Raw genomic sequence first — 14,195 nt, 5'->3', positions numbered from 1 at the left:
AGGTATAGTAAGAAGGCAGATCCTAGCTTAAAGTAAAGAAAGTTTCCTCTTCCAGCTAAAAGAAAGCTAGAAATGCTTTTACAGATTTTTTTTTAAAGAAAAATTTGATCGTGCACAGGAAGCTAGAGCTCAAAATACAACATCAGTGGGCATTTTACAGGAGGAGGAGTCTCCCTGTGAACTGTAAGTTTCCAACCTGCTCTCTGGGCTGGAGAACTCACTGTGTCTATGCTAAGTGTTTGCTCTACATGCTTTTAAATGCCATGGTGGGAGAAGTGGATTTGAAGCATATGAAATGTTCTTGGTCTTCTGTAATTCTTGGTATGTTGACAGAGCAGTTAATGAAAGGCTGTTTCAGCTGACCAGTTGGAATACAGATAGAGAATGTGCATGTGGTGAGGAGATCTGCATTCAATTACCCTCCTACCACAGACTGGCTGCAGACAAGACAATTATTCTGTGCCTCAGTTCCCTAATTCTAAAACAATGAGCTTCCTTTGTCTGACTTGTCTACGTAGAGGAGATGCTCCTTGGGGCACTGATTGTCTCTTTAAATGTTTTCTGTTTTACCAGTTAATACAAAGCAGCTCTGACTATTTGAGTACTACTGGAATTTTCCTTCTCCTAATCAGAATAAGTGGTTAATTAGTCACTTGCTATCTCTGGGTTTAATTTTTGTTTTCTTTATCTAATGTTGGCAAAAATGTTTTTTTTCTTGAACAACGGTGTTACATTTATTTTTGGAATACTGTCTTCTGTGATATCTTTATTTCCCTTTTTTCCCACTCCATCACAATTGAAGAATGTCAGCAATGGTAGTCCAAGCTGCCATACTACACCAGACAAATTTTTCTTAGACCAAAAAATTTTGTTCTAAACAAACACGTACAAATACCACTGCAAAGCTGCTTCATTGCCAGTTATCCCCCTGTGCATAAAGTTAAATTGAAGTTTCCAGAGCAGATTTGAGATGCCAAAATGTCACTAGCCTAGGTGAATTTTAATGTAGTCTCTTGTGCATGTGTGTTATTCACATTAAAAATATCACTTTGGCACAGAAGCCACTTGGGTTGACTTAAAAATGTTTGACCAGATAACAAAGAGACATAACAGTCACTGGAAGCATTTCCAACTTGGGATATTTAATTAGACCTTATGACTGAAAATTCTTATGATCATCAGAAGATCAACATTCCAACATATTCCTGGTTATATTTATTAAATATTTCCTTTTTTGGTCCTAAGTGTGAATGCTTGGAAAAATGTTAATACAACCCACTTGACTTCACTGGCACATTTTACAAAAGGAGGAGGAAAAAATGTGGAAGCCACTGAAAACTAAAGAGTTCTTGCTTCAGAGAAAAACAAAGTTCAAGCCAGTGCTACAGACTGTCTGGAACTTTTCACAGTTTTAAAGGGAAAAGACCCTATTGAAGGCTCTTTTCACAAAACTCCTTTACTTCTTTTGAATAAAGGAGGAACCAAGCACACTTAGCAGTGTGTAAAACACATTTCTTTAAGAGAAGTCAGCTTTATCTTCAAGTCCCAGCTAGTTAATCTGCTCAGACTTATTTTTAACTTAAAGTCTGAGAAATCTGACACCACCACAGGGATTTAAAGCTTTTAGTCTAGATGGAATTTGCTGACAATACTTTCAGCTAGGGCACCAATAAAGACAGATTGGTTTCTCTCATTAAATTTGGTCAAAATGAATGTTTTCCTCTTTCAAGGATAAAGAAGGAAGGGGACAAGTATTCATTTTCTCTCTCCCTAGATCTGTAAACTGTACTAGCTACAGCTACATGGTATCTTCAGGTGTGTGTGCCATAGCTGCATAATGTGCACATACAGCTGTTTTGGAAGTGCCTGGGAAATCCAGCATTCCCCTCAATTAGTTGCATATTTTCACCTGCTCTGCAATGGACATCTGGCTATAAACCCAGAAGCCTTGTGTATAACTGCAGTGTAACTGGGGTTGGCCTCCAAAATATAGATAGTGAACTACTTGTGTGAAACTCCTGCTGTGGGAGATTGGAAATTCCAAATGTGCACTGGAGCATGGTCAGGTATGTGCTGCATTCACAGGTAACCATAATATCTTCTTGCACTTTTACTGTTTGTGTATTAGCTGATAACTGAACAGAATTTCCTGGCAAAAGCTTTTAATTACAAATGCTACATTGCTTTCCCATAACTGGTGCAGTTATCTAATCTGAGCTTCATCAAATAACAACAATTTTATTGCCATGAATTAGGCAAACTTCAAATATATATCTCAATTTATCATGTTTACTTCTTGAGGGCAAAAAATGTGTGTTATTTAAGACTTGTCTGACATTGTTTCTTTCACACTGTTCTTCACTTTCATTTCCAATGGTTGGGGCATTTTCATTCTTTAGTTTTGCATTAAAAAAAAAAAAAAAAAAAAAAAAAAAAAGAATATTGTGCATCTCTGTAATTATGCTGTAGCCATGTAGCCATGACCAGTGCTTCTTTCTTTAGGTTAGAAATTGAGATTAGAGACTGAAGGTTGTAATAAAAGTAAATTATACTCTGTAGCTGGCCTGGCTGGTCTTTCTATGCATAGCAATGGGCACTAACTCCAGATGTAATGGAAGCTCTCCATGTTGATTATTGAGAAGAATATAACTGTGCTTTGGTAGAAACAGTAATAGACATATTTTCTGAATTTTCCCAGCCTCTGATTCATCTCAAACTCCCCCTGCCAATTTGAACTTAGTTCTGCTGAAGTGAGAGCTTTAGGACAAAAAGCTGTGTCTTCCTTGTGCACAGGCACTGTTCCCTGAAAAAGGACAAAGCCAACTGCACAGTGCAGAGTGGAAAGTTTTTCCCCTGTTGATTGTCGTTACAGTAAACCATAAGAAGGTTTGAGTTGGATATTAGGAAAAGATTCTTCACCCAGAAGGGGGTTGGGCAGAAGAAGACCTGTGGGTCTCTTTCAGCTCAGTTCTGTGATTCTCTGACTGATTTGCAGAGTCAATCAAGCTGCTGTTGTATCTGTTTCTCTGTGTCCATTTGCACAACACAGAGTAACCACTCCCTTTATCTACCACTTGACTTACATAAAAACCAATAGCACCCTGCTGGTGGATCTCATTCAGCAAGTCAGAAGTAGTTACTGGCTTTGATGCTGCAATTTATGAAAGTGGAAGTTCTCTGCCACCACCTGTGGCTTTAGAAAAATGAAGATGCAGAATATTTGTAGTTCAACCAAATATTTGGTCTGCTCGTCTGAACAGTCTGTTACTTTGAAACACAAGTTGTGCACTTTAACTGCTATTAAAATCAGAGAAATTGCTAGATTTTTCTTGTTTATTCACTAGCTTATGTTGTTCCAGCCTCTAAATACAAGATGATAAAACATCTGCTGAGTTTCCAAATCCAAAATTTCCCCAGAAGCCAAATGCTTACAGCCCTGTTGCGTTTTTCCATCAAACATAGAAGTATAAAGGCTCAGACACCTGTACAAGTCACCAGAAAGGCATAAACTACCTGTGTGGTCTTTTGCTGGCACATCTAATCTGGTTTTCTTTCTCCTGAGCTGAGTAAACTGATGCTGGCCTAAATGTTGTATGTCAATGTTAGTACTACACTGTATCTGACCTCTTGGCTTCCTCTCTCCCTACATACTCAATCTCTATTTGCAGCATGAAACTCACAGGCTTTTAATGCTTTCTGTATTCACAGTCAGCAAAGACATAAGCAGGATGAGGATGATAATTTAGTCTGTCTGCAGATTTGGGAAGATATTATAATGCTCCATTTTTAGATTATCTGCTAATCTCAAGAGGCTTGAAACTGCATTGCCTTTAAAATATGTTCTTACATTCTGAAAAAAACAAAGCAAAACAAGCTCTTATGTCAGAAACAAAAGAAAGAATGAGAAATGGGAAATGGACAAATGTGTTCCTTTCCAATAAAGTTAATTCCTCAGTATCTGGTTCTAGCAGTTTCCCTACTTAATTAGGAGTCATATCATGAACAAGCCCTAAACTTAAGCAATTTCTGGAGCAGAAGTGTAAGTGAGAAGGCAGCACATTGTGTTTAGGTACCTCAGAACTTTATCCTGAAAGGAGCCTAGAGGATTTTACAGAAAGATTGCCACTGAAAGAATGAATGGAGAAGAAAGCACAAGGCAAAAGGAGAGGTTATCTTTACTCCCTCAGTGCAGTGCTGCTCCTTGTTCTCCTAATCACCTGATAATCATCTGAACCCCGTAGTTCAGCTTCAGTAACTCACTTTTCCTAACACTTCAGCTGGGTAACTTCATCCTTCACTCATTTCCTGTGCCCTGCCCTACAGAAGCTATGCAAGCTCTCTGAGGGTTTTGTTGGTTACAGTCCGTGTCTTGTAAGCTACAAAAATCTAAATGTAGGTCAAGATGAGTTGAAATCTTTTAAACACAGCCAGCCGCTGTTTCCTAAACACGTCCCTGGAGCAGCTGCATGGAGGATGTTTATAATTAAAAAAAACCCCTCAAGCAGCCAGGTCAGAATGCACAGGATTACTGTAGCCAGCAGCATTCATTAAATGTCATATCTGAACTTTCATTATCTTGAGCTTGATCAGATTTAAGATCAGCATCTAAAGAAGTGGAACTATTGACTTCCAGCATCCTAGAGGGCTCTTAGGACAAAGGCCCAACTAGAAGATAAATGGTCCCAAAAGGACTCTGGGGATGAACTGTGACTGGATATCAAGTGTTATATCATTCTGGTTTCTACTAGGAAAGGAGATCCCTCACTTTTTTTTTTTCTTTTCCTTCTTGATCTGACATGTGCAATTAAAGAACCCAACAAAACAATCCTAACAAAAAAACTCAGCAAAACAAAACAGGAAAAAAGAAGAGCTCTGTTGAAAATGAGTCAATCCCTTGAAACCCAGCAGGGGCACCGTCTGCTCTCCTTATGGAGCTCAGTGGCTTTCATCACGATTCAAGTGTCTCCTACTCCTCCCTCTCAGCTGAAGGCAGATGTGGGTTCACTGGCAACACTGGGCCTTGTTCTTTGGGAGTGTTTAAGGCCTAAGCAATCATTTTAAATTGAAAGCAGAGACGACGATGCTATTACAAGATTGTCTAGAGCAGTGATTCCCAACTGGTAAGACATGAGAACATTTACAAGAAAAACGTTTCATGAAGTCTAGGCTAGAAATCAGTACAGAAGAGCATAAGTATGGTGTAGAGCAGCGTGTTCTTAACAGTTAAAATATCTTGAGAAGAAAACTCCTTCCAAGAAGGTGTTGGCAGTTTTCAGTCAGACCATGGAGAAGGTTGAAGCAAGCTTGTCTCTGGCTCTGTGTGGCTCTTTTCTGTATTCCAATGTCAAATAATCATTTATCTGCAGAAAACAAGTGTTCATACAACAAGCATTTTGTTTTTACCAACTCATGTGCTGGTGGGTGTGTAGCTGTGGAACTCTGTGTGCATGCACTGCCATCTGAAATCCACTATGGACAGACAGTCATGCACATCAACAAAGATCAGGGATGGGTGTCCATTTGTTTTGGACTAAAGAGAAAAAGAATCCAGACAAAGGATTCTGGATAATGGATTTGGCAATCCAGAATTTGCCACAACTGAGAAGGAAAAAGCCCAGGAGTATCAGTCTGGCTGGATGTAACCAGGGAGAGAAGTTTAATAGAGCAAGTGAGGACTGGGGTACTCAGAATCTCTGACAATAAAATTACTTTTCTTTAGGATTCTCTTTTCAGTGATTCGTTGAAAAATAAATAAATAAATAAATAAATAAGTCTATATTAACCTGATTTTAAAGTCCCAGACCCTTTAAAACAGCAAAAGCATCTTCTTCTCCTAAGAGTCAGTTTAAAGTAATTAGGAAAAAGAAACCTAATACTGCCTCCTCCTGAAGAGTTAGCAGCAATTCCTTTGTACTGCACCTGAAAAGTCAAAAGTGGGGTCTATAACTTTCCTTGGATTCATGCTGGTAACTGCTCTCATCCTTCACAGAAGCTCAGGTACCAGGAATGATGCACCAGGAATAGGCAGCATTCTGCACTGCCTCCGTGTACAGCCTACTCAGGTTGCAGGACACATGCTCTATCAATGACAGAAAAATTCGTCTCAGAATTAAAATGGAAAACATTGAGGTCTCTGCAAATATAAAACTCTTGACATCACTTCAGCCAATAAGAGCTTTGCTGAGATTTTCTTATCTTGGCTCCATTTTTCTGAGTTGATGGCTGTTAAGATGAAACAACGAGGGGAGAGAAAGAATTGTAGGCTGGGCTGTGGTTTACTCCATCACCCTTAAAGAATAGGCAGCTGATTGAGGTTTTTTTGAATATATAAGTGAAAAAAAAAAAAAAAAAAGTAAAAAGGCTTTAAGTTCACAATGTATGCGATTATACTACCTTTCCTCTTCAGAGTCTCCAGCCCCACATTATAAGACAGCAGTTCTAAGGTCTTGTTGTTGAAGAAGGTTCAATTTGTCCCCATCTCACGTTTGGTCTTCCCTCTACACTACTTTAGCACTTAACAAAATTAACTGTAAACGGTTTATTAAAATAAATCCCCTGCCCCAGATCTGGACATCCTAGGCAGATGTGCCAGAGCATGGGCCCTAAGCAGACCCTGGGGCTGGGGGAGGCAGAGGCAGCCCTGAGCCCCCGTGGGTCTGAGAGAATGCCCTGGGGCTGGCACTGGGGCACTGCATGGCAGGGCTGCAGCTCCATACACCCCTACACTCGCCATACATACCCACATGCACATCCCTAGGGCATCCTACCCCAGTCCCATGCAAACCTTCACATACATCCTCTGTGCTCTCCCCTCCATGCAAACTGTACAGTTCTTCCAGAACACACACATCTCCCATGTGTATTTCATTCACATCCCATGCAAGCCCATAAGCACACTCCTCTACGCTTCCTATACATACAAGATAGATACATTCTCATACCCCATAGATACAAGGTCTGTAACCCCTCCGGACTCTGCAGCACACGGCTCCTATGGTACCCATGTGCATCCCTACACACTCCTCACGCACCCTGCACCCAGATCTGGACACCCCCCAACCGCAGCCGCCCCACCGGGGTGAGCCGCGCTCCAAAGGTGCTGGGCTGTGCTGTGCTGGGCTGTGCTGGGCTGTGCTGGGCTGTGCTGGGCTGGGCTGTGCTGGGCTGTGCTGTGCTGGGCTGTGCTGGGCTGTGCTGTGCTGGGCTGTGCTGGGCTGTGCTGGGCTGTGCTGGGCTGGGCTGTGCTGGGCTGTGCTGGGCTGGGCTGTGCTGGGCTGTGCTGGGCTGTGCTGTGCTGTGCTGGGCAGTGCTGTGCTGGGCTGTGCTGTGCTGTGCTGGGCTGTGCTGTGCTGGGGTGTGCTGTGCTGGGCTGTGCTGGGCTGGGCTGTGCTGGGCTGTGCTGGGCTGTGCTGTGCTGGGCTGGGCTGTGCTGGGCTGTGCTGTGCTGGGCTGGGCTGGGCTGGGCTGTGCTGGGCTGGGCTGTGCTGTGCTGTGCTGTGCTGGGCAGTGCTATGCCGGGCTGGCTGTGCTGGGCTGGGCTGGCCGTGCCCCTCCCTTCGCTGGCCCTGGACCCCCGGCCGCTGCCGGGCGAGGCTCGGCCGGGAAGGAGCGCAGGGCAGCCGCGCCGACCGCAGGCGCTATCGCCGCTGGTCACCGCTTCCCCCGCGGGCTCCGCGCTTCCCCCGCCGCTGGCCCGGTCCGGCCCGGCCCGGCAGAGCCGAGCGGCAGGTGGGCTCGGCAGGAGCCGTAGGTCCGGGGCTGTGCGGCTCGGGGCTCGGCGGCTCCGGCAGCGCTCCCCGGCGCCGCGGGGCTCTCCCTGCCGGCTGCGCCCCGGGACGCGGAGGGAAGCCCGTGGGCGGGCACGGGTGGGGGCACCGCGGCATCCTCAGAGGGGGAGGTGAAGTAGGCGGAGAAGGAGGAGGAGAAGGAGAAGAGGGAAACCTGCTTCTCCGGAGGGACGAGGTAGCGGCGCTGCAGCGAGCCACCAGCGGCGCGGGCTGCGGGCACATGCCGGGCTTGGAGCACCGGAGCCGCGGGATTCCTGCGGGTGTCTCAGCCCAGCTTCCATCCCTTCCCCGGCGAGAGCGACAGCTGGGCTCCGACAGGGAGGAGGGCTCACCCACGGCTCCCCTCCCGGAGTGCATTAATCCCAGAGCAAGCAAATCTGGTAGTAAGTACTTGTCATCTTTTATGTATGATTTTTTACAGTTTTATTGTTCTCTGCTGGCAGGTAGCAAAGGATTTCTAAGATGAAGCATTTATAGGCTCGGCTGTAAGGATAATCTCTCTGGCTCTCTCTTGGCCTCCTGAGCCTTTCAAATATAGAGGTACATATGTGGGAGCACATGCAGCAACATTCCTTCACTACATATCTACATCTTTAATGTTTCGGACAGAATGTATGTGCTGGGATTTATTTTTTTTAAACTTCTGCTGTTCTCAAAGTAATTTGTATCATGTTGCACAACATGCTTAGAGTCTCAGAGAAGGATAAATCCTGGTGACACCACTTAAACATCCTGCATGAGGATGGGGGATGGACATGAATGTTTAAAATCATTAACTTGGCAGAGGCGGAGAAATCACTTCTCTGCAGGCTGCCTTCACGCTATGGAGCAATATGCTTTTGGGGATTCTTTGCCTTTTAATCCTCTTTCCTCTATGTGCACATCTGGATTCTGGCCTGGCACTGCTCCCTGCACTCGCTGGAAGGGAGTGGCATGGCAGACCAGCAGGGGCTGGAGACCAGAGATGAAAAGACAGAAGATCCCTCCCTTCTCTTACACTTTAAAGACACTTTTTTGCCCTAGTCTTGTCTTCTGCAGTGTTAATACACAGAAATACTTTTCCTAGAGTCAGGAAGTGTAATCCAAAGTGCTTTGAAGGCTGCATTATTGTCCCTACAAAGGGAATGGCTGAGAGGATAAGTGCAAATACCCGATTCCACACCCTTCTAAGGGGTTTCCAAGCATTTGGGGGGAGGGTGGACTTACATGACATGCAGAAGGTGCATTCCCACTAAAACTCTACAAAATTTATGCTACCTCTCTGTGGATGCTACCTCTTGCTGGGAATGTCAGTGGAGCTGTAAGAGAAATAGTAATTTCTTTCGCATTTTAAATCCCTAAGAGAACTACTGTCTTTCTCCCCCTACTTCCTGAACACATCTTTATTATATTTTATTCTGCTAATGACTTGCATTATTATTTGCAGAATATGATATGTGTCTTCCTGTGCAACTATGTATTTACTGAGATGTTCCTGGAACTAGGTTCTAGGAGTGCATTCTAGGAGCCTTCTGTTTTTAAACCAAAATTATATTTACTAATAACTGAGTGGTTAATTTTCATCTGGCACATATCCAGTATTTTCTGTTTCCTCAAGTGATACTATTCTTCTGTAGCTAGTCACTGTGCACTCTGCAGTTTGTAACAAAGTCCTCATGATAAAATGTTTTCATAATACACTAATATTACACCCATCCTTAGCCTTTTGCAAATGAATGCTACAGGACAAGTGTTTTAATTCCAAGAGTAACTGGAGTGACTTTGTTGGTTGTTGTAGGAGAATGTTTGCTACCAGAGGACTAGTCACCAAAATGATAGGCAGGATGTCCTGTGCTGCTGTGTGACTTATTAATGGCATTTAACCTTTTTAGATGGACATGACCATAAAGAAAATGCCTGGTTTAATAAACATTGCAGCTAGAATTTTATGTAAATGTGGGAGGCTCACACCAGTTAATATCACTGACCCCATTTTTATTGGTCTTGTAGGGAAGTCGTAAAAGGTCTGCTGCAAAGAAACTTATAAATCAGATACTCTGCTGTTGCAAGCCTGTGTCCATAGCTTTAGTTGCCCTGGGCATGGTGCAAAGGAGAATGAAGGAAATCATTCAGTGAAATTCTGTTGGTTTGCTTGTATAATGCTGAAAGGGAATTTATAAAGTCTGAAATAAACTGGGATTATGTACTGCCATTGGCTTAGGTTTAATGTAAGAGACAGATAATTTTTCACCAGTTTTTGGTCTGTTTCGTGTTCTGTTCTCCCTGGCTCCTCCTTTAGGTTCATTAGGACTTCCTCTGGGCGATGATCCGATTTTTACAGTCAATCAAAATTCATACCAATATCCTTACGCAGGCCAAATACACTGTACTTAGAAACACTATAAACCAAAAGCTACAAATTACTTTCAGAGCCTTCCTAAAACAAAATGCAGATGTAAATAGAGTTTAGAACTGCTCCTAATGCTGTGCCTTAAAGCTGTGGATATCTAGATCCAGAGAATGTGCTCAGAAGCTCTATTTGAGAGCCGTGTGAGGAGATGGCTGAAGTTTCTGGTTAAACTCTGGAGAATGGGTAGCCACAGTCTGTGGTTGTTGGACTCCTCTAGGTAGTTTGAATTCAGGTCTGAGCATGGGCTGGAAGTGATCCTGGTTTTGCAGAGAGACTCATCCCCTTTCATTCATAAACTTGTCAAGTACATAATAAAGCATGCTGTGGTTGTTTGCTTTTGCTGTGTTTAGAGCTGTACTCAATCGGTTTTCCAAACTTTACTCCACAGGTATGAGTTACGAGTAATGAAGGTAATTTTTTCTTCCCTTGGCTGATTAACACACTCTTCTCTCTTTGATGCAAAATTACTCTTTTTTTTAAATAACCTCCCATGGAAGGTTAGGTGATTGTTTCTCTCTCACAGCTCCAGAAATACTTTGCTGCACCTGTTGCAGTAGACTTTTTAAACTTTTTCTGTGTCATCCACTACACCAAACAGGATCTTAGCAAGCTTTGTGCAGCTGCCTTCATCCCACTGATGGGAATGCTTCCATGATGTACATTAGGGCTACATATGTCATTTGGATTTCAGCACTGGATGCTGAGAAGATATGATTAATCTATAGTGCTGAAAAGGATTTATTAGTGAAGCCAGATGGTTCCAGGTACAAAGGACTCTGGAGTTGTTTTTTTTTAATTTTGCACAGCTTTAAATGTCACGTATGTTGACTGGGTTTTACTAAAATCTGTGTCTTTTACAGTATGGGTTTTGCTGAAATCTGTGTTGTTTCTGAGCAATTGTACAGGGTCTATTGAGTGTGCTACAGCAAGGTCTGTCTCTAATAATGTTTTCATTAGCCTCTCTACAGACAGAAGAGTAAACTAATTGCCAGATTAACATGTCATTTGGCTCTGTGAACAAGCTACTGAACACTAACTTGTGAATGGAAACTTAAAAGGTTCATTAGCAACCTGCTACATGAAAGAAATGCCAAAGTGAAAATGAAAATACATTTACATTCCTGTTGTTGTTGCTATTAAAGCTGATATAGAATTCCAGTTTAGTTTTCATGGGAATCTTAACTAATTTCATAACCTTTTTTTTTGCCTCTGAGCTTTCAGCAGCTGCTCAGTCTATAAAAGATAGGAATAACTGGTTCTGCTTTAGTAGGAATGAAAGGAGAATTGAGCTCTATAGAAATGAGGAGATTAGAGCTCCATGAGGCATATACCCATTTAATGCTGCTGGAAACCAAACCTACTTGAATAATCTTAACTCTCACTTTTGGTGAGCAGAAATTCTAGGGGAAAAAGAAAAATTCCCTTAGTGACTTATTAACAAAGGCTTTTCAGGTTTGCTGGGATTTATCATGTGAGCCTAATCTACCTTTTGTTCATCCAGTTGGCAGGCTTTAAGATTTAAAAGGGTCTGCAGAAACTCCTCCCCCAAACTCCTTATTTAATTAAAGAAGCTTGGTGCATTATTTACTTTTAAGTCTTCCATTTATGTGGGAACAATGAGTTTGGGTTAACATATTGAAAAATATTTGTGAATACTGCATTATAAGCAGGGAAAAGAAACAAACCTTCAAATTCACACTGACCTATATGGGTTCAATGAGAATGACTGAAAGTGAGGCCACTCTATACTTCTGTATAGACTATAGACTGCTATATTTAAAGTATAAATTACAGGTGTGTAACTCTACAACAAATTCCTCTGCCTTTGTAGGGGATTTGAATGGCCTGGAGGAGAGTTGGTTTCATTTGCTTCTCTGAGAGTCATCGGATATGCAGATCAGGCTTTGCACATACCAGTAATTTTTGTATTTTGCTTTGGTAGTTCATCAAAGACAGACTGGTAACTGTAGTTTTCTCACTAGTTCCCCCAGTTCCTTCTCCTCCCCCACTCCATTCATCCCTGTAGCTGTGAGCATCAAGTTGCAGATAAAACGACTTCTGAGACAGCAATGGGATGCAGCTCTTGCCAAAGGCAATTAAGTGCTTAGGATTACAGTGTGCTTTACAAAGTGTGTTCTTGCTGAATCCCTTTCCTCTTCTGTTTGCTGGCACTAAGCAGTTTCTTGGCACTTACTTTGTTATAACAAGTCTGAGCATTGCTAAACTTCACTACAGCATGTCTAGCAAGCTGCAGTGTCTCCTGTTTTGAGGATAGTCTCTGGTGATTCTTTACTGAGAGTCAGCTTGACCTCATCACCTTTGCTGTAATTGGATTAAATTCACTCACTTGCCAAAAACACCACCAGCTGACAGCATATTAATTCTTCAGACTGAAGTGCTGTTTTGTATGCATAAGTTCCATGGTACCAAAGGCATTTTTAGGGCATGTGATGCAACCAATGTGTCACAAGATACAGAATTGTCATAGAGGGATGTTTTCTGTTATTTTTTGCACTGCAAAAGGGTTCAAACAGACCATACACTCTGTGTGAAAGTAGAACATCTAACCCGTGGGAGAAGAAATTACTTGCTCTATCTGCCAGTCCCGTGCATCACTTGCTGCTACTTCTTGTGAAATGTAATAAGTTGCTGAGAGTCCACAGACATCCTGACTGGGGAAAGTGAGTGATGGTGTGTGCTGTTTAACACACTCACTGCAGTTTATTTCTAATTATTGCACATCAGATTAAAATCATTATTCTGAGTTGCTGTTTTACTGGTTTTTTTGTTTGTTTTTTTTTTTTTTTCTATTTTTTTTCAGCAGTCTTGTGATCTGAGGTATTTGCAGAGTGGCAAGATGATCTGAACAAAAAAATATACCAAAAAAGGATACTAGAACTGTGTAGTGAAGGATAATCTGATCACCAAGCCTGTGTTTCATCCAGAGACCTTTTATATACTGTTTAAACCAGTGTAATCCAGCTTTCAGTGGGAACCACTCCTAAGCAGCAAAAATCACTATCCTGATTGTTAACCTCAGCAAAATGTTAAAGGAGGAGTGAGTAATGGGGAGACCAAGGACTGAGCTGCAAATACTCTTACAAAGAGGATTTGGGAGACACAGTGGTACCCAGTATGGTACAGGACCTCTGAGATATTCCAAATAATGAAAGGCTCCCAGTTTTAGCTTTTCTTATCTGCCTGGAAATACTGCAAGTTTCCTGTTTGCTGCAGAGGCCTGTGAGAGCTGTGCTTTGCAGGCAGCATGGGCCAGAGGAACTAGAGCTCCCAGCTCTGTGTTCCGAGCAGGGCATTGTTGCACTTGATTTCAAGGTAATTTCTCTAAATTCTATAAATGATGAACACTTCCAGTGCAAAACAATGGGCAAGGTGAGACGGGGTGTGAGATTTTCCATATCTTCTAAATGGCAGTCACAATTTAATTTACTATGTGAATGTGCAGTGCAGATACTAATCAGGATGTCTGCTTTAATATCCCATTATAAAATGCATGTAGTTGCCTAATATTTTTGGCCGTGTTGACTATTAAGGAGTTGCTTGTTTTCTAATGGAAGAAATATATAATTCTGTTAATTCTTTATAATGGTGCAAGCAGTTTGTTAAAGTAAAGGATTTTTTGGAATCAGTGTCATTAAAAAACAAGTAAAAAACCTGTCCAGTACCAGAATATTGATCATCTCTCCTGGACAAGGATTAAGTCTGGCTGTGTGAAAAGAAAAAAATATGAGGGAATGTAAAGTACATAAGAAGCACTCGTAAAGTTCAAGTCAGACATACACTGTATGTTTTTACACTGTTGATGGTATCAAAAGGAAAGTTACAAACCAAAAGCAATAAGCAAGCTGTGTTTAAAATACACAGGAAAGAGAAATTTATCAAGAATGGTTTGCTTTACCTAGAATATTTACCTCAGATCACAAGCTTTCCTTTCCTTTGGTGGAAGATCCTAAGTCAGTGCTTGCTGTCTCAAAGCGTTACTGATTCATCACTGGTTCAAG

The 14,195-nt window shown here is 42.2% G+C and overlaps 1 protein-coding gene across 2 annotated transcripts in view; it reads left to right on the top strand.

Annotated features, from left to right (window-relative positions):
* Window positions 1-7,907: 7,907 nt before the first annotated feature.
* The window catches only part of MYLK (myosin light chain kinase), a 190,201-nt gene continuing 183,913 nt past the window's right edge, over window positions 7,908-14,195 (top strand). The window contains exon 1 of one of the 2 annotated variants that reach the window (XM_079311011.1): window positions 7,908-8,170. In XM_079311011.1, the coding sequence (XP_079167137.1) occupies window positions 8,008-8,170 (163 nt within the window). In that variant the 5' untranslated portion in view covers window positions 7,908-8,007. The remainder of the gene's footprint in view (window positions 8,171-14,195) is intronic. The other variant, XM_079311012.1, reaches the window with a different exon arrangement.

Source organism: Erithacus rubecula, assembly GCF_903797595.1.
Source record: "Erithacus rubecula genome assembly, chromosome: 8".
Classification (NCBI taxonomy): domain Eukaryota; kingdom Metazoa; phylum Chordata; class Aves; order Passeriformes; family Muscicapidae; genus Erithacus; species Erithacus rubecula.
This window is presented reverse-complemented; position numbering and strand designations above follow the sequence as displayed.